The sequence below is a fragment of the Plecotus auritus genome, assembly GCF_963455305.1.
Source record: "Plecotus auritus genome assembly, chromosome: 5".
Taxonomy (NCBI): domain Eukaryota; kingdom Metazoa; phylum Chordata; class Mammalia; order Chiroptera; family Vespertilionidae; genus Plecotus; species Plecotus auritus.
Window position 1 is genome coordinate 141,101,667 of NC_137776.1, and position 21,178 is coordinate 141,122,844.

General features: G+C 43.8%; 1 protein-coding gene across 1 annotated transcript in view; it reads left to right on the top strand.

The window, feature by feature from the left end:
• The window catches only part of MAMDC2 (MAM domain containing 2), a 137,333-nt gene that overhangs the window by 79,102 nt on the left and 37,053 nt on the right, over positions 1-21,178 (top strand). Inside the window, exons 6-9 of the mRNA XM_080669801.1 lie at positions 7,706-7,962; positions 11,426-11,519; positions 17,667-17,810; positions 20,501-20,766. Coding sequence (XP_080525927.1) covers positions 7,706-7,962; positions 11,426-11,519; positions 17,667-17,810; positions 20,501-20,766 — 761 coding nt within the window. The remainder of the gene's footprint in view (positions 1-7,705; positions 7,963-11,425; positions 11,520-17,666; positions 17,811-20,500; positions 20,767-21,178) is intronic.

Below are 21,178 nucleotides of genomic sequence, written 5' to 3' on the forward strand. Positions count from 1 at the left end.
GCAACAAAATGCTTTCTGTGCTCGCTGCCGCCACAGGTCCCTCCTACAGCCTTTAGATCTATGTAGTCAAGAGTCAGACACCAGTCTCTGTACCCCACAAACTCCAGTTATCACTCATCAAGTTCCCCTGGTAACTCTGACCACCCTCCTCTCATGGCCCAAGGCAATCACAGAACTCGGAATTGCTGCAAGCATGGGTGGGGGTGAGGTTAGATGGAGTTCCCCTCTGCCACCCTCTCTGCAAGTGGCTCCCTTAAGTCTCCTCCCTTGAATCAGGGCAAGAATGGGGAAGCATTCCCTCCCCTTCCCTTGGCTGGGCAGAGCGAGGGGGCAGTGGGGGGGGAGAGGAAGCACATGGCAGGTCAGCTCCATGACAACTCTCTTCAAAGAAACTCTGTCTCCAGTCTCTCTGATCCCTCTCTAGCCTTGTCATATACACTGAGTGGCCAGATGATCTCTGAACACATAATAATCTGGCCACTCAGTGTGTGTGTGTGTGTGTGTGTGTGTGTGTGTGTGTGAGTGTGTGTGTGTGTGTGTGTGTGTGTGTGTGTGTGTGTGTGTATATATATATATATATATATATATATATATATATATATATATATATTAGAGGCCCGGTGTATGAATTCATGCATGGGTGGGGTCCGGCCAGCCTGGCCAGGGGGAGGGGACATGGGCGGATGGCCGGCCTGCCTGCTGGTTGAACTCCTGGTCGAGGGGACAATTTGCATATTAGCCTTTTATTATATAGGATATACACTGAGTGGCCAGATTATTATGCATTCAGAGATCATAATAATCTGGCCACTCAGTGTATATACAGGCTGGGTGGAGAGATAAGCTAAATCTGGTGGAGCTGGCTTAGCTGCCAGGTCTGCCACAATGTAGTGCATTATACATTGTTGGTCTGTACTGCTCTTTAGAAAACAGACCTACTTATCACCCACTGTTTTTGACATTTAGGTCTTAGTAGAGACAAGAAGTTCCACTTCACATTCATTTACACCTATGACATCCCTGCAAACTATTGTGGCCTATATGATCCCCAATGATTGGTTGATTATAGGAATCTGACTCTATTATAGTAAAATTCACCCAAACCCACAGAACTAAAGATTCATGAAGGAAACTGTCTGATTCATAGACGAGGAGGGAAGGCTTGATGACTGGCTATCTTTGGGTGCTGTCTCCTCACAATGACAGCAGACCAGAGGGTGTTTCCAGCTGACACACGCTTCTGCAGACCAAACTTTCTCCTCACCTGGGAGACAGCTTGTCCAGACAACCATGACACGGACGCAGGCGTCACAACCAGAGCACAACTGTGGCCAGTGGGGTGGAATCACAGCTGAGTCAGAGGACGCCTTTGGCCTGGCAGCCAAGCCAAGGGCAATCTTTGTGGAATGCTGGTTAGCCAGACTGTTTGAAAATAAAAGTTCAGTGACTTCCCTCAAAGTTCTTTTCCTAAGTCAAGGGAAAATGGTGAACTAGCAGGGGCCATGGATTCCATATGAAAAGTTGCGCTAATCCAGGGGCTGCTCAAGAAAGCGAGAAATTCCTCTTCAGAGGCAAAGCGCACATGTGCGATCACTGCAGACATGGTCACGGGGGGCCTTGGCTTTGGCTGGCACCATTAAGAGTTTTTATCTTTCAACAGAACTGGGAATTGTTGGGGTTTTCCTCCCCCCTTGAAACTGCAGGCTTTTAGTGTATCATCCAGAATGAGGAGGAAATAGACCGGCTCCCAGTCTGAGCATGGCAAAGCAGCTCAGACCTTAGAGGAGTGGCAACAAACTTCTCACTTTTTAACCTTATCGGGCAACCCTTGTCCCCTTCGTAGGTTCTTTCATTTAGAGTTTAAAATGTAATACTTACAAGTCTTTGTGGTCTACAGGATTCCCGATGATTTGGTTGATTATAGGATCCTGTCCACATAGGGTCCATCTATACCTAGTTTCATCCTATTCAAACTTAAAGGATCTGATAAAATTTGCCTCTCAGAAATTTTGATGGCTCTAGAACCAGATAAGAAGATTGGCCTCATTGAACTGAGCAGGAAAATTTTCATAATATCAGACACTAGACATAATTTCCCAAGAACTCCAGTACCTTCTTCATTCCCCTTGGAAAGATACACAAAATGTTGCCTGCACCCACCCAGCCAATTGCTCAGAGCAGATTGTACCCAACAATGACACATGCAGCCTGGGCAGACACCTGGGGATTTCTGAATCATCCCATCCCTTCAACTGAGATGATAACCTTATGACGAGCTACCTTTTGTTTTCTGGTGAAAAACTTAGTCTTATTCAGATGCTCAGTAAATAGTACCCAACATTGGCAGCGAATGAATGATGTGGTCTAGTCTAGTGGTTCCATATGAGACTTGTCAGCAGTCCTGTTCTTATTCCCAGAGCCTCTCTGACTCACTTTGGGCAGGTCACGTTGTGTTTGCTGGATGTTTTTTTGGATCAAAAATGTGATTGTGGCTCAGTTGGCCTAGTGTCTTGTGCATGTGTTGATAATGAGCGACTTTAACTGCAAATTCAGGGATTAAAATATTATTCACACAGCAGGTGAGTAACTAGCCTCTAAAGAAGATGGTTAGGAAGATAATTCAGAATGGGACAGGGTCTGAGACATTTCTCTAAGCACAGTTATTGTGCACTCTGAGAGTAGAATGAATAATTTCAAGTAGATATGTGAGGTCTCTCTCCCAGATTCACTGACAGTCTCTGAGAGTCTTTAGAGGTATTCCTCAGCCTGGGTAGAATGATCCTCCAAGAAGCAGACACTAAGATGGGATCGGGTGTGAAAGAGACTAATTGGGGGAAATGACTATGAAGGATAAAGGAGGAGAGAACTGGAGTAGCTGGGCCAGGGCATATATCCATTAGGCATAGTGGTCATGCGCCTAGTAGCCAGGACATTTTTCAGGATCTATGAGAATGTTTATATTTTATTTATCTATACTAATAAAAGGGTAATATGCTAATTAGGGCGAAAGTCTTCCTGACATCCATCCAGACGTCCATCTGTACAAAGCCACAGTGGCTGTGAGGCCCAGGGCTCAGGCAGATGCGAGGCCTGGGCCTCGGGCAGCTATGAGCCCCAGCGGCTGCGAGGCTCCAGGCTCAGGCCTTGTAGCCACCACAGCTGGCAGTGGCAGCAGCAGTGGGGTGATGGGGGCAGCGCCTTCTCCTGATCAGCCCGGTCGCCTCCCGCAGAGGGAGGCCAGACTGCGACTTAGGCCCACTCCTGTGCAGAGCGGGCCTAAGCTGTCAGTAGGACATCCCCTGAGGGCTCCCGGACTATGAGATGGGGCAGGCCGGGCTGAGGGGACCCCCCCACAGTACAAGAATTTTCGTGTACCGGGCCTCTAGTTTTAAAATAAAAAGAAAAAAGTGAATGCAATAATAAATATATAAGTCCTGCCTGGATTATATTAATCTTTATCTAATGCAGTCATAAAATATAATGTTAGTATGTTTTATGGAGAAAGGGGCCCATGGCGGTGAGAATGTCTCGGTTCCACACAAGTCATAATGCAACCTTGGGAGAGCCTCCGGCACAGGCTGGAAGGCCGCTGCCTGTGAAAGAGGGGCCAGGCTGCCCCGGCCCGCGGGGCAGCAACGAGGGCACGCAGGAACCACCTAAGAGAATGAAACAAACAAGGAACGCGAAGAACGGAAGCAAGACAAGGTTCTGATCAAGCCTCGTTTTTTTATTCGAGTGTTGCGGTATATAAGCACTCAGGAGGGGAGGGGTAGAATAAGGAGTTGCCATGGGATGATTGGTTGGGGACTGGGTATCTGTCCTAGCTGATTGGTTATTCTGATGTGGGAGGTTCTCCTGGCCCTTGGCACGCGCGGGCTTTTTTGGCGCGCGCGGGCTTTCTTTGTTCTTGCTCAATCAGGAAGTAGGGCTGACCAGGAAGTGAGACCAAAACTGCTTTTATGGCTCCCGGCATCTCCTCCCTTTCTGTTTTTAAGCGGGAGTGGGCTTTAACCGAGCGAGGGAGTAGTGACCCGGCTCCTCCCGTGGGTTTCCCAAGCCTACAGGTAACAGCTCTCGGTATCTTTTGGGGAGGAGAGGTAGAGCCTGGAATTAAGGCCAGAGAGCCTTCCCTGCGGTGGCTGCGCCTGTCTTAGGTCGGGAGACTCGGGATACCTGGTTTAACGCCTGCATTACCCGTCATTGGCCTAACTGAATCGCTCTGATCCAGTGCCTGTCGTAGGTTGCAGGTAGGGCCTATAGAAGAGCCCCTCAGCGTATGCCGTCCTCTTACCCGTCATTGGCCGCCAGCCAAGCTCACCAGGGCTTGCTTTATTAGACAGCATTCGAGTAGGATGCGGTATGGGCATCTCTGTTGGCCATCTAAGAAAGAGAAAAAATTTTGATAGATACCAACCTCTATGTAAGCCAGGTATACTCCCAGGGAAAACCCAGAGGGGGTCGAAAGATTATGAGACCTTCCCTTGCAGTGCTTTGTTCTGCACTCAGCTCGGTGCCCATACCTTTCTCCTGGGGGGGAGTAGGTAAGCATTCCTCTGGTCATCATGCTGTCCCCGTAGGGAGGGAGCGCTGGTAGAGGTCATAGTCCTGTTCACGGTCAGCCTCAGCTAAGCGGTGATAATGTACTTGTATGGGTTTGGCTATGAGGGAATCTATTTGTTGTTTGATAAAATGTGTGAGCCTTCTAAAGGCCCACGGTCCAAAAGCAAGGAGTAGGAGTAGACTGGCTAGAGGGCCTAAGATAGAGGGTAATAGGGTTGAAAGCCGGGGGGGGGGGGGGGGGGGTGTTAAACCATCGTTCTATCCAATCTTGATTTTGTTCTCTTAGCTTTCGCCTTTTCTCTAATCTATCTCTGACCTTTGTCAGTGAATCTTTAATAACCCCAGAATGGTTAACATAAAAGCAGCATTGTTCCTCTAAGGCGGCGCAGAGGCCTCCCTGTTGTAGAAGAAGTAGATCCAGGCCTCGTCGGTTTTGGAGTACCACCTCGGCTAGAGATGTCATGGATTCTTGTAGATGAGAAATGGCACCTTCTAGACTTTTGATGTCCTCATCGATAGATTCTTGTAATTGGTTGTAATATTGATTAGAAAGAACAAGAGAGGTTATTCCGACCCCAGTACCCGTGGCACCGAGGCCTAAGAGGGTGGCCACCATGAGGGTTGTAATAAGTTCCCTTTTCTGTCTGAGGGAAGGATCAGGGGAAGCATTGTCGGGGAATAACGAGTGGGAAAATTGTTCATCACTAAAATAGGATACTTTAGGAACTAAGGAAACTTGTACACAAAAGGAGTTACTGAGGAGGGGGGCATAGATGCATGGTGTCAGGCCATCACTACAGGCCCACCATGTGTTATTGTTAGGAATTAAATATTCTTGATTATTCTGAGGGGTAATTATTTGATTACAGAGGTGCCGATGTGAAGTAGGCACGGGCCCTAGGCAGAGTCCCGATCCAGAGACAGCCTGGAGTGTTAATTTTCCCTGTCCACTGTGTTGCCAACGGCATTGAGTGATGTTCTGAACAATGGAGTAATTGTTGGACGTTGCTATGCCTTCATAGAAGGGAGGGATGGCGGAGAGACACAACCAACAGGACTGGGTGATATTGGGGTTAGAATGGGGAGTTGTTGAAGAGCCCGTGTCATGCAGACTGGCCCTGCTCTGGTCCCCCTGCTGTGCTTGGTCACTGGCTGAGAACAGCCCAGTGTGGTGTGGCCATCGTAGACCCACATGTGAGATAGCTGGAGGCTGTCAGTCAGTTGTGGTCCATGAAGCAAATTCACTTGAAGGAAATGTCAGCAGCCCACCTCCATGGTAGCTCTTCTACCCAGTTTTCCCAGTGGCATGTCTTGGAAAGAGATTGTTTCATTGGTAAGACATATTATTAGGAAGTGCATTAAAAACTTCCTCTCTGAAAACAAACAAACAAACAAACAAAAAACTTCGTCTTTGGAGAACTGGTAATTGTCCAACGGAAGGGGTTTGGGGGACTAAGTAAAGATGGGGGGGGGCAGGCGGTTGAAGGGATGGGTGAAAAAGGTGAAGGAATTAATAAGCACAAATTAAAATTACAGAATAGTCACAGGGATATAAAGTACAGCATAGGGAATATAGTCAATAATATTGTAAGGTGTCTTCTTCCCTGACCCAATCTACTTCAGTCATATACCTGACCTAGCTGGCTCCTCTGAGCAGCAGAATTTGTGATCTCCATGTATTCACAGTTGCATGGCTTGGCGAGATGACTTAAGAAATTATCTTTAAACAAGAGAGGTTATTCAGGGATTGGACAGTTTGCTACCAGGAGAAAGAAAGCTTTGATTTGCCCATCTTTCTCCTCTTCCTTGTTGATATGAGGACCTTTCTGAGACCATATTTATGCTTTGAATAACCATCGGTTGAGGGCCTACCACATACTGGGCAGTGTGCTAGATCAAAGTAAGTATCCAGTGTGTGAATGCATATATTCTTCCTAATATCCTTACCACTATTTTGCCAAGCATAAAAGGAATCATTATTAAGCAGGCATAATGTAATAAAGACAAAGATATTATTAGGCTGTAGTTGTTCTGAGCTTGTAAATAGAAGGGCCATTCAATGGAAGCTGCATTGCATAGCATTCCTTTGTCATTGCAGCTTAAGTAAATTCAGACAGAATTGCTAATAATTATAGCTCCTCTTTACATAAAACAGACCGTGGGGAAAGCATGGTGCTAGAATCATTAGTGACATTATTTTCTTTATTATAATTATGTTAGGCAATTACCATGTGCCAGGCACATGCCAAGGACTTCACATACATAATCTCATTTCATACTCATACCAATCCAATGAAAGAACTATTTGATTCTCATTCTAGAGATTAAGGGATTGAAGCCCAGAGAGATTCAGTAACTTGCTTGAGGTCACAGGGCTAATAAGAGATAGAGCAGGATTCAAACTTAGTTCTTTCATTGCCAAATCCAGGCTCTCCCTATTCTGCCTCATCATTTCTCAATTTCACCAAAATGCCTCCCATGGAGGTCAGCCTCTGAGTCCAGAGCCCACCAAGGCCTTCCTAAGGGTGCGTCACAAGTTCAACCTTGCAAATCCTAATCCTATCTGAAGTGTTGATTGACCTACATGTTCTATTAAAGAGGTACAACTTGTCATCCAGTATGAATTGTAAATCTTAGTTTCTCAAAGAATATACAGTGACAGTTGTATATATTGTAAAGACGTATAGGAGGATCCCCCCTATGCCTTTTTAGAAACAGATGGTACATTTGGCATGTTCTTAGAATCCTTATAACTCAAAGAAGGCTTTGGGCGGGGGGGGGCGGCGGGTTTCCCCTGGGGTAATGTTCTGTTTTCTTTCCACAGCTGTGTTCAGCTTGGGAAAACTCAAGCACTTTACAGATGATATATCTACCTTTCTATATGGATGTTTACTTCAGTCAAATGTCAGGAAAAGAAAAAGAATGGTTCTTATCTTGTATTTAGCAGAGCACAGTGAACTCCATGTATTTATCTCCCAGGTGCAACCTTCACCAACCCATAGCCAAACTTCTTTCATCGGTAACTCATTCACTTCCTCTCCATCACTCCCACTGGATGATTCCAAGTGAACCCCAGAATCCCACCATTTCATCCGAAAATCCCAGCCTGTCTGACGCCGTGTTTTCTTTTCTCTGTGGTCTCCAGGCCATTATATGTACGTGGACTCGGTTTATATCAAGCACTTCCAGGAGGTGGCACAGCTCATCTCCCCCATGACCACAGCCCCCATGTCTGGCTGCCTGTCGTTTTATTATCAACTCCAGCAGGGGAATGACAATGTCTTCTCCCTGTATTCTCGGGATGTGACCGGCCTTTATGAGGAGATCTGGAAAACCAATAGCCCAGGGAATCCTGCCTGGAACCTCGCTGAAGTGGAGTTCAGTGCCCCGTACCCCATGGAGGTAGGTGTTCCATGGGTCCTGTCCTGGCCACAATGCAGGGTACTGCTCACACAGAGATGGAGGTCAAGAGGTGCTGCAGTCTTCCACGCATTCTTCTCTGCTGTATCTCAATCTTTTTTCTCTCTCCCCTTTCTCAGTCCCCTCCACTTCTCTCCCGTCTTTGTATTCCCGTCTGCCTTCCTCCTTTATCACCTTCATTTTCTAACACGACTATTTTTTCTAAGGATGGATATGGAAAAGTCTGTCACCAGCTAGATTTGGGGGGCACCCTCCCTTTGAACCTTGCACCGTGGAAGGTCAAAAAAGATCAATGCCTTCTAAGTGAAAGTCACTCTTGAACTTTCATTCCTGCGAGCAGTTATGAAAGGTTATTATAAGGAAGGTTATTTCTATTCCCTTATCTGAAGGAATAGGCTTCCTAGAAAAAAAATTTTTTTTTTCTTTTCTCCTCTACGGTATAAATAATATCATAAAAATCAGAACTAAAGTTATGATTGTGGTCCGAATTTGAAACAATGGTGCTTTGGTTTTAAAACTTTTATAGTTACATGCATGATGAATGTCCAATGCAGAAGAATTAGTAAATTCAGGAAAGCAAAAACAAACTAACATAGGCAGGGCCAACCCGGCAAAGATGGTGTTTTTCCTTGAAATACCTTTTTTTCTAAGCATATAGATGAATACATATCTATATTCTAGTACTTACAACAGCCCAATGAAGTAGACAAAATATCCCCATATGGCCAACGAGAAAGAGAGTCTGAGGAGTTTGATGTTTCTCATCTAGGTCACACAGCTGGTGAGCGCCAGGGCACTTAGAAAAGTCCCTGAACTAAAATCTGAGCGAAAGCTGCAGGAGAGGCCCAGCTCTGTCTGAGGACCCATAGGACCTCTCGAATCAGTGGGGCAGCAGTGGGGTTGCAGATTTGGAGATATAAGGAGAGTCTTAGTTACCACGAGTTATCATTGTCCCCTGCTTTTCACTTTGTGCTTTTTACAATCTCTTTCCCTGTTCCCTTGAAAGTGCAAAAGGAGCGGATTATCCCCTGGGTGCTTTTTGGTGGTGCCATCTGCTCGCCTGATGTGGAGCTTCAGAGAGGGTGGGGTTGGGTCTTGGTTTCTGTCATGTCCTGTCTACTGATGGCCTGCCACTCCCTGACCCTCTTCAGGACCCTCCTTTCCCCCCAACACAGCCCAGAAGGAGCACAGTGCCCCTCCCAAAGGCTGACCAGGCCGCGGTTTGCCCTTGCAGCTCAGTGGAAAGTGTTGTGTGAGCTTGGGTTACATGGAGAAAGAGAAATGCACATACTGCTTCAGAAATAATTTTTCCTTCTGTTAAAGTCAAGTGAGTCACACACATGCTCTCTCTTCCTCTCTCTCTCTCTCTCTCTCTCTCTCTCTCTCTCTCTCTCTCTCACACACACACACAGCATTTTCTTTGTGAACTCTTTCCCTCCAACCATAAACTCCTTAGGCAACATTTGTTGGATGCGATGTTGCCAATTTTTAAAAAAAATCAAAGCTGGGCATAACTAAACTTCACTATATATCCTTTTGATTCACACATGAGTAATTTGCTCTAGTAGTCTGAACTCATTATGCTTGCATTATCTGCTCTCAGTAATTGCCAGGAAGAGAAACGTATCCTGCAGAAAACAGTGAATTTAATGTCACCGTATTACCCAATGAATTTTAAAGAGGAAAACAAGCATTTGAGACCTCTTTCTGAGCAAGAGAGTAGCCCATGAGCTGTGATGAACATATGAGCATATTCTGATCCGAAATAATCATTCTCATTTGGCCTGCTCTGTAAGATAAGTTCTGCCATTCGCGTCCTTTATCGGCTTTCATGGACCAGTGCTAAGTGTGTAAACTTCATCTGCCCCTTCTCATTTGCCCACATCTGTCCCTTTGTCCTCAGCACTTCTTGCCTTGCCAGAGATAAACTTCCAGGCCCCTCTTGGATTCTGCTGGGTCCAGGTCCCAGGCCTCTGCAGGACCACTGTTGTTAAGCTGAAAGGGACCTTAGGAACCATCTTGTCCAAACTCTTTTTTTCTTTTTTTTTCAAAAATGGAGAAACTGAGACCCAGAGGAGAGAAGGGGCCTCCTCAAGCTAATTAGTGGCTAAGTGGGCTCAGGGTCAACCCGAGAAAAAGGCATGAGTTTAATTCAGAGCTCATTGTGCACCTGACTGCATGCTCTGATCTTTATGTACATCTTCTCATTCAATCTCAGCGGTCATACAAGGTCGGTGTTACTATGCTTATTTTATAAATACGGAAAGTGAGGCCCCAGGAGGTTTAGCAATGTACCCAAGGTCACCGAGCTTTTAACCAATGGGAATGGGATTTGAACTCTGGTCTGTCTGCCTCCAAGACACTATTCTGTTCAGAAGAGGCTGAAACTAGAAGCCTATGGGTCAAATCTAGTCCACAATGATTTTCCTAGCTGCTGTAGAGGTGTTTGTTTTTGCTTGTTTGTTTTTTGCTTCTTTGTTTTAATTTTTAAATTAATTACCAACATTAAAAAATATCCAAAGATTTCAAGTAAGAATCTAGAGATCCAGGTCCTCTTGACAGTTTGGTAGATCCAGACATATTAGGCCTGAATTCCTACACGACAGCAACTGCCAACATAGTAGCCAAAGCCTTTTCATTACCGTCTGCACCTTTTCTTACTCCATCACCCCAGGTCATGACCTGCCTGGTTTTTGTAGGCATTTGAGTTTCAGCTCGTACTCAACACTGTTATCAATTCGCAAGGGTGGACTTCACCCTTGGGTGGTTTTCCCAATACAGGTGAATGCTGTACTCAGCACACCTGATCCCCCTGGTCACGGGCAGAAGGTGGTTGATTGAACTCAGAGTTGGTGTCAAAGAGAAGAGCAAAATTAAAGGGGATAATGCATTAACCCCATGTTCTTTCTAGCCATTCAGATATTCCTGGAATTCTAACATCTATGTATACAATTTCTGGGCCTTATCATGTCTTATCTATCAGGAGAATTGATTGCATCATCTTTGTCCAGGACCCTCACATAGAATTTCATTTATGAAAAAGGCAGAGGCCTTAGAGGGGCTTAGTTCTCTGTGAAGTGCGGGGGAGAACCTAACCTACTTTCTGCAAGTAGCCTGTTGTGTCTTTAGCTGAAGTTCATAATGCAAACTGTCACTTCTGTAATTCTATCGGAAAGTGACATCAGTACTTTAGCTGACGCTCAAGGGAGGGGGCAAAGTTCACCAATAAAATTCAACTTAAGGCTTAGTATTTACTCTTCTTAAAGGAGACTGTGGGTTGAGGAGGGAGCTGCCCAAACTCCTCTATTTAGGGACGTGATTCCATAAGTACCTATAACCTAGCATCTCCTGGCTTATAGACATCATTTTACATCGTGGCTAAGAGCACTTAAACCTAAGAGAATATATGTGGAGCTGGAGCACACCCTGTCATTTTCCTCTGCAGCTTATTTTTGAAGTTGCTTTCAATGGTCCCAAAGGAGGATATGTTGCCCTGGATGATATTTCTTTCTCTCCCGTTCACTGCCAAAATCAGACAGGTAAGCATTCTTTTCCTTTACATTTGGAATTTTCCTTCTCAATAGATGCCTATGGTCAGGACTTGTCTTAATTCTTTCTCATTTCCTTACCTTTTCTATGATCTCATCTTTTAAAAAATTATTTAACTGAATAGTCACTTTACTGGTTATATTACTATTTATTTCTTCTCACAAATTGAATCTAATTTTTCTGACACCACAGGCCCTTGTCAGGTACTAAGGAGCTTTCATCTTCCTACCTATTAGGAAATGAAAATTAAATAATACTCATTCTTTCCACATCTTTCTCTTTAATGGATATCTTGAGTTCATAGACAGGTGGGTGAGTAGGTAGGAAATATCTCAAAATCTACTGAGTAGAATTATGGAAACTCTTTCCAATGTTGTGTATCCAAGACCTATAAATGTCCTCATGTTTAACGATATTAGTATATGATGTTTTTTTGTTAAATATTATGTACTCAATTTAAATTGTCTTTCTAAGTGAACCCTCAGGTTACTTTATCATGGCTAATTTTGTAATTTCTATAAACTTGGTGATTGGAAAAAAGAAATGTTTACTTTTTGGAAAAATAGGTAAGCAAACCATTTCACCGTGAATTAGAAAACATGTTTTAGAATAAGAAGTCTGACACTGTATTAATGATAACCCAGGTAAATGCAATTGACCTTACATTTTAGTGACTTTGTTTCCTTGAGGGGCCCCAAGGAGATACTGTAGTCTTCCCATTTAATTTTGAGCCCTTCTTTTGGGTTATGGACTATGGAAAGTAAATTTTTAAATTTAAGAATTTCCTAAAGATAGAGTTCATATCTAACTTAATATGGTTTCAGATATATTCAACAAGCAAGGGGACTTTCAAGAAAGATAATATTTTCTACTCAGGCTAAACTGTTATCCCCAAGTTAGAGAGAAACATACTAATTTGATGAAACCAAATATTATTTTTACTGATTCTAATTTTTAAATAAAAGCTAGTGAAATGGAAAGAACTAGACTGAATTTATGTATGTTCATTAAAATTATTGAATCTAAACTGTAATAAAAGACTAAAAGAGTCTCTTAATTTAGCAGAACACAGAAGGCAAAATTGTTTACTTCTCTAAATCTGATTGCTCCCTAATCCCATCTCCAGCTAGTATCTCAATGATACTGATAATAGTTTTACAACCTCATTATCATTATTTTTAGAAAATTTTTCTTTGTCACTAGGCATTTACATTGAACGTTTGTATTTCCAAGTGACGTGTGCAAAAGGTGTTTATTCATTCTCTGTACTGGCTAGAGGGTGGCGTGAAGAGGCAGCTGGGAGGTCACAGAATCTGCTGAGCCACTTTTGAAGTAATGTTTGGAAATACTTTCCCTTTTAAAAATATACAGAATATACGTAAGTGTGTTCTTTCCTACTGACTGGTGACTGGAAGAGAAAGATCCCAACATTATTTCAAATAAGGACCATGTATTAAAAGGGCTGGTGGCCCCTCAGTCTGTAAAATCCAGCCCACATAAAGATCCTTCCTCCACATTTTTATATACAGGGTATCCCAAGTAAATGTATACACACTTTGAATAAGTATTAACTCCAGTGGGTTAAATTTGAAAAGAAAGAAACATCAATTGAGCTATCAATTGATGTGTTCACATTTTGGAGGGACACCCTATAGTTAGGTTAACCAAGACTCCAAATTGGCCTTCAGAACCTCCCAACATACCAACTTTGCTTTAAAATGGTTTAACCACGTGATCATAGTGGTATGCTCGAGAGTCAGGACTTTGGATTCACATCCCTACACTTCTACTTACAAGCTGTGTGACCTTGGGCTTGTTAATTAACCTCTCTGCGACTCTTTCCACAGTTATACAACGAGGATGGAAGAATCTGTTCCATAGTGTTGTCAGAAAGACTGCTGAGTTAATATCTATGAAGGCCTCAGCAGACTGTAGCACACAGAAACTGCTTGGTCATGAAACTTAATATAATTTACTTAATTTTCAAAATACTCCCATCCATTCCCTAGAGAACAGGGGCTCAGATTGAAACTAAAGAGAACCAGCAAAGGCCACACTGCCTTAATGGATGTGGGAGCCGGAGCCTGCTTGTGCCTTTCATTAAGCAGCTGTGAGCCAGAGTCGGAGTCTTAGAAGCTGAGCCCTTTAGTTTTCATACTTCATCTTACATTTTTCAAATAGTTTATGCCCTTCTGTTTCATAACAGGTGCCAACATTTTTTTTCTTTATCTTGGTTAGCTCCAGACTTATTGTCTGTGCTTTTCCCAGCTGGATCTAGCATCTCCCCTCACCTCCTTAGTAGGCCGAGACAGGAATTAATTCAACACATGAAACGTCTGCTCTCCACCATCTGGTTGGGCTTAGATTTAATTTCCCTGACCTGAAACCCATCATAGAGTCACAGGGGTTACACACCAATGTCGTGTTGCTCTCCGAGTATTTCCAGGGTGCTCCAGAGGACAGTGAGACCACCCCACTCCTCCCACCGTGAGTTCCAGCACTTGCCTTTCCCACCCAGAGACTCCCTCCCTTCCACCATTAGATCTAGAGTCTAGATTCACAGCCGTGGGCAAACTACGGCCCGCGGGCCGGATCCGGCTGTTCTATCCGGTTCTCTTGCTCTCCCCTCCGCTCCTTTACTTTGAATTTATATTAGTTCACACAAACACTCCATCCATGCTTTTGTTCCGGCCCTCTGGTCCAGTTTAAGAACCCATTGTGGCCCTCGAGTCAAAAAGTTTGCCCACCCCTGGTCTAGAATCAGGGGTCCTCAAACTTTTTAAACAGGGGGCCAGTTCACTGTCCCTCAGACCGTTGGAAGGTCGGACTATAGTTTAAAAAAAAAAAAAACTATGAACAAATTCCTATGCGCACTGCAGGCCCGGGACGAGTCGGCTGCTAAGCAGGACAGGCAGTGGCACCCGGCGGGCCGGATAAATGTCCTCGGCGGCCGCATGTCGCCCGCAGGCCATAGTTTGAGGACGCCTGGCTCTAGATCATAGGAAGAAGCTCTCCTTTTAGGTTGTAAATCTTGAATGCCTGACAGGTGATTCCATTCACTTCTAGGAATCCTGCCTTAATGCTCAACCTCAAACTGAAAGTTTCACTATTCTGCCCCGTGCAGGCCCAACCTCCTTTCTGAGGTTGGCTCCACTCCATACCAAGGCCAGGGTTTGGGAGGGGCCTAACTGGGCCTAACTCCCAATCTTGACCAATCTTGTTATTCACCAATAACAACACACTACCCAGATCTCTTGTTCAATTGGAAACCTGGCTCCAGTTGTTGCCTTGGTTACAGCTGAAGTTGCCATAGCCATCCTTGGCTCAGAGGCCCTCAAGCGTCTCCCCAGCCTGGTCACTGGCCCAGCCTCTGCTCTGTCATGATTCCTTGGTCTGGTGCCAGGTCCCACTCACTCTCTTCCCCAACCCAGCTTTGAGCTGTCCCGGCCTAGCTGGCTCGTGCTAAATAAAATTACTGTGCTAATTCAGCAGCCTAGAGAGCACATGGCACCCAAATCCCTCTAGCTGCACAGGGGCTGGCGAGCTTTTAAATCTCTAGGACAGATACTGTGTTCATCACCATGAACTCCAAGGAGCAGAGCAAAAGATGAGAAATGCTCACACCGATTCTTCTCAAACTACAGTAACCCTCTATCTGATTAGATTATCTTCAAAGCCTCTCATTTCTAAAAAGTTCAAATGTCAGAAGGCAAGGGATTAACTAAATCTTACATTTGAATGCTTATTGGTGCCTTGCTAGGGACTTTGTTTTCTGAGCAGCTAATGCTCGGGGGCTTCCAACTGCCTGATCCTTCCTATGCTTCAAATATATCATTAACACACCCCAGCAGCTCAACGTGACCACCACCTGACCAGGTGCTTCTGAAACAAGCCTGAAGCAAAGGCGTTTCCCCACCTCAGAGCTCGGAGGAGATCATGTTAGGCCACAAACAGGCCCTCTGGCCCCATTTTCAGGAATTAGAGACTATCTCATGGTTGAAAAAGCATTCTGGGTGGAAAGGATTTAGGCTCTGAATTATGCTTTTGAGAGTTTTGTTTTATCAGACCTTCTCAGGGTCCTGGACAAATCCATTTCTAGGACTAAATATTTAGCAAAAGAATATAATCTCATCCTCAGAAAAATATTTTCTGTATGACTCAGTTGGTGACCATAGAGAGTGGTGATCCTTGCTTACTTTGAAGTTTTAATACCACCTCCCACCCTCTCCTAAATACCTAATAAACGGGTTATGGTTCTCTTGTGGCCTCCCAGGGACATGTTCCATGCTATATATTCCTGATGAGTAATTTCACTGACCTGCCGTTCTCATTGAGCATGGCTTTGCGGAATGCCATGCCATTTTCTGTAGATTTTAAGTTTTCATTTTTTTTTTTCATTACTAGGTAGCAGAGGGATGACTAAGACTGGAGACCATCATGGGGTTTCCCATGGTACCAAGTCTCCATGGGGGGATGTCAAAGGGTCCTTGCTTGTATGATATCATTTTCATTTTTGAAAGACTGTCTTCATGGCCTAAAGATACTCCCTGATGCTGACAGGCAGGCCGAGCAGTGTGGGGCTAACCTACCGGTCCTGGAGCGGAAGCCTCCCGTCACTTCCTTTTCTCCTGCCTGGCTCATCGGGTGCTCTTTCTCTGCACTTGTAGGGTTCCAGAGACACAGTCAGGTTCCAGATGCACAGGAACATTCCTGTTCTTTTTTTTGTAATGTTAGTCACTGTGTTTTTTTCTAATTTAGTGTTTTTAGAACTGGGTGTTTTGTATCATTTCAAACTCAGACAAAATTTGCAAGAATACTATCAAGAACTCCTGTATACTCTTCACCCAGATCTACAGATTGTTAACATTTAGCCATATCTGCTTTATCAACCATTTAAGAGTAGGTTGTAGACATTATGCCCCTTTACCCTTAAATACTTCAACGTATGTTTTCTAAAACCAAACATGTTCTCCAACATGATTAACTTCAGGAAACTTAATGCTGATAGAATATTATCAACGAAACTACAGCCCATATACTAATTTGCCAATGGCCCCAATAATGTCATTTATAACTGTTGGTTTCCTGGACCAAGTTGTCCTGCTTCTTTTGTCCCCTTAATCTGGGCCAGTTCCTCAGTCTACTTGAATGTTTTCTTGCTTTGAAAATTGATAAATTGAGAGTATACTAGCCTTTGTCCCTAAACAGCTCCCTGTTTCATTAGATCACTGCTCCAAGAACTCCAGTGTTCCTCTAAGGGTGGTTTTCCAGGTATTCAGAACAGTGCCCCTTCTCTCTTGCCCTAAAAGATTGGACCAGTACTGGAATGTCAGCATGCAGCACAGGATCCCACTCAGCTACATTGAATGTGTCCCAAAGTCTGGTTCACAGTGAGGTCTGCAATAATTTGTTGCTAGGACTAAGTTATTCTTCAAAGGACAGAAATAATTTATATGCCATTCCCTCCGGCAATCTGGAATGAGAGGGCATTTATAAACCAAGGTAAATGATACTGGAACTCAGCAAAAAAACAACAACAACAACGAATAATAGCAGTATCGGTGACAGAATTGGTATATCTTTTTGCTCAGTGCAATTTATACTAAGTAATGATTTTTCTCCCAGAAGATCAGCTTCTACTAAGAATGTCAATTATAAATAGACGGTGGCTACGCTTCTGCCACAGGGATTGATCAACAAAAGAAAATTCTTTCTGGAAAATATTATTTCTAAAGTATCTTAAAGTAAAATTAAGGATTTCCTAAAATCCCTGTCTTTTCTCTTTCCTTTTAATTTTGTATGAATGAATTTTGAATTGCAAAGAAGTGTATGAATAAATGTTCACACTCTTTACAGCATGAAAAGAAATTTCTCTTCAAGTCTGGCACGTCTCTATTTTTGTATAGAATGTGAAAGGAGCTTCTTCCTTCCATCCCTTTAGGGAGGAAAAGAACAATTTTCCTGCCATGCTGACATGTTGATTTGATGCTAACCTGTCAGCGTGCCATTAGGTTAAAAATATTTTGATGTGTTTTACTTCTCCTGGTACAAATGTGTATGTATTTGTCAATCAGTTGGTGAAGTCCTTTGAAAGCCTTGGGTTAAGTGCACATTAACTTTGGTTCTGCTTTGCTTAGAGCTTCCTTTCAGTGCCATAGAAGCCAGCTGCAATTTTGAGGAGGATCTCTGCAACTTTTACCAAGATAAAGAAGGTCCGGGCTGGGCCCGAGTGAAAGTAAAACCAAACATGTATCGGGCTGGTGACCACACTTCAGGCTTAGGTAAACCAGGAATCATCCCTGTGGGGACTTTGGGGGAGGGGGATGGAGGAGATGGGCAAGGTGGGGGTACCCTTCATGCTCCAGTCTACCTTCTTATCCCACATCTGCCAAGACTTCAAAAAGAAGAAGAAGAAGAAGGCAGCTGTAAAGAGGCAAAGACAATTGCTAATCTTGCATTTGACCATTTTTTAAAAACTGGAATTCAAGTTGCTGGGCTAGCGATAGTATTTGCCAATTAATTAATAGCCAAACCTTTGGATATTATCTTGCTCTTTACTTTAAATGGAGAAGTTCCTTTAAAAAGCAACCAGAGTCCAATTATATGAAATATTCAGAATAGGCAAATTTATAGACGAAACGATTAGTGGTTGCCACGGGCTGAGAGGAGGGAATGGAGAGTAGCTGTTCCATGGGTATAGAATTTCCTTTGGGGGTGATGAAAATGTTCTGGGACTAAATAACGATGGTGGTTGTACAGCATAGGGAATGAACTAGATGCCACCCAATTGTACACTTGAAAATAATCGAAATGGTAAATTTTATGCTATGGATATTTCACTGTGAGAAAAAATATATATTGTGGGGGAATAAAAGCTGTTGGAAATGTTGGTGGGCACCTGATGGATTATCTTCAAGGGACTCTTAGAAAGCAGTTGGAGCTCCCTGTATCGGGATTACATATCGCTTTAATGGCTCCCTTGTGAAGCTCACTCCAGTAGACACTGGTAGAAAGGGCTGGTTCCCAAGGGGTTAGTGTCTCAGTTATTTATTCGACAATTACTTGCACACTGGGCACTGGGGAGAATTGCCTTGAAGGGGGCCTTTGCAATATTATACTTGTAATTTTGTATTTTTTTTTTCTCAGAGGTTGCTTAGCTTGTACAAGCACAGGCCCTACAAAAACCTATTCTGATCTTGGCCAGACTTACTCCTGGGGGATACAATAGTGAGCAAGTCAGGTATGAAGCTTGTCCTGTGTGGCTGATAGGCATTTTAATAGACAGAGGAAACATTAGACAAATATAGACACAGATAAACTCATAATTATGACCTGTGGTAAGTGCAATAAAAGAAATGAAGAGTGAGCTCTCAGAGAGAATAGAGGAAAAAAACCTAATATTGGTCGGGGATTCAGGGAGTCCTCTTCTGAGGGAAGTGGGAATTAGCCAGGATAGTGGGGGTCACCCAGGCAGAAAGGACGGCATCTGTGGGGACCTTGAGATTGGAAAGAGCTGGACTCTCCAAGGCGGCACCATAGGGAGGAGGATGAAGTTAGAGAGGGAGATGGATCATGGGTACAGCAGGCCAGAGTAAGCATTTGGGATTTTATTATAAAGGAAATGGGAAGCCATTGAAAGGTGTTAAGCAGAGAAGAGAGTGATTAAATTTAGATTTCAAAAAGATTGCTGGCTATTGTGTGGTCCCCTGGATTAGTCTGCTTGGGTGGCCATTACAAAATACCACCGCGTGAGTGACTTAAACAACATAAATTTATTTTCTCACAGTTCTGGAGGCTGGAAGTCCAAGATCAAGGTGTTGTCAGGATTGGTTTCTTGTGGGCCCTCCCTTCCTGGCATGTAGATTGCATCTTCTCAGTATGGCCTTACATGGCCTTTCCGCTGTGTGTACACATGGAGAGAGATCTCTGGGGTCTCTTCCTCTTCTTATGACGTCAGTCCTATAGGATTAAGGCCCCACCCTTGTAGCCTCATTTAACCTTAATTACCTCCTTAAAGGCCCTGTCTCCAAATACAGTCATATTGGGGGTTAGGGCCTCGACATATGCATATACAATTCAGTTCATAATCTCACTCCTGTGAAATAGAACTTTTTCCCAAGTGAATTGAATAATTGGATAAAACTAACTATATAGCAAAGACTGAGACATGCCCCCTTCCCTCTCCCAAAAAAAAGCAGCAGCATAATGGGAGAGGAGCAGAGAAGGAAAAGAAAAAATGTAGAGTACAGCAGGTCCTCAAATGACTCATTTTATTCAATGCCTATTGTTGAATGTTGATGAGATGCTGTAGGAACCTAATTCTTGTTGCATCCATTAGCCTTTGGTAAAATTGGTTTCATTATATGTCTTTTCACTTAAGTCGCAGAACCTATCAACGACTTTAGGTGAGGACTTTCTGTATTATTTTTTACTATGAAGCAGGTGGGAGGGAAGGTCCATCTGATTCAAAACCTGCTAGTCAGGGGCAGGTTTAACATATGACCGGGAGAGTACTAGGCTCTGCCCGGACACACCAACCCTCCCTCGCCCAGGACTGCCAGGCCAGCCTGCAACCTCTCCATCTCCAATGATCACTGCAGAGAGAATGGAAAATCGGCCCTGGGCTTTACGCTCACTGTGACTCAGCACTGGTACTCAGTCTAAGGCAGCTGGTTGACCCATGGTCAACAATTATAAATCCTAATTGACGACCAGAATCTGGGCATATGCAGTTGGAAATCTAAACTTGCTTATGAAGTTTACTTAGAATTGGAGAAGATTTATTGGCAATATAGTATAAGACTGTGCTATCATCAAGCCAGATATTAGAAAATGCTTTACCATGTAAAGCCTGTGGAAATAGTCTCTTGACTAATTCCATGACTTCAACCAAATTTTCCCACTTCATAATCTGAGCTACGTTATTTAAACTTGTCCTGGCTGATACACTGATGCTTTGTCCCGTTCACAGGGTATTACTTGCTGGCCAACACGAAGTTTACATCTCAGCCTGGCTACATTGGAAGGCTCTACGGTCCCTCCCTGCCGGGAAACTTGCAGTATTGTCTACGTTTTTATTACGCCATCTATGGGTTCTTAAAAATGAGTGACACTCTAGCTGTTTATATCTTTGAAGAGAACCACGTGGTTCAAGAGAAGATCTGGTCTGTGCTGGACATTCCAAGAGGCGTTTGGATGCAAGCGGAGATCGCCTTTCAGAAGCCCATGCCTACCAAGGTACGGGAATCTGCACAACCCTTTGTTCACTTGCAGTTGCTGGACTGCAGAAGTGAATTTCTGTTTAATTATTTTCAACTGGTGATGTGTTATTTTCCTTCTGTTCCAGCTGACAGCCCACACCCACACGCTGTCCCCAGCCAGGGCCAATTATATCCTTCAGTTCTTTCCAATTGTCTGTGTCTCAGAATCATGGCCACCTAGGGAGTTTGCTTGTCATTTATTTCTCAGGTTCCCTGAGAATAATCAAAAGAAAGGGAATATGTTAACAGTCCAAGTTTAACAGCTAAACTTTAGTTTGAAGCCACAACACACACACACACACACACACACACACACACACACACACACACACACACAGACTTGCACCAGATTGACACAATGAGGGATGTACCAGAAATTAATGGAATTT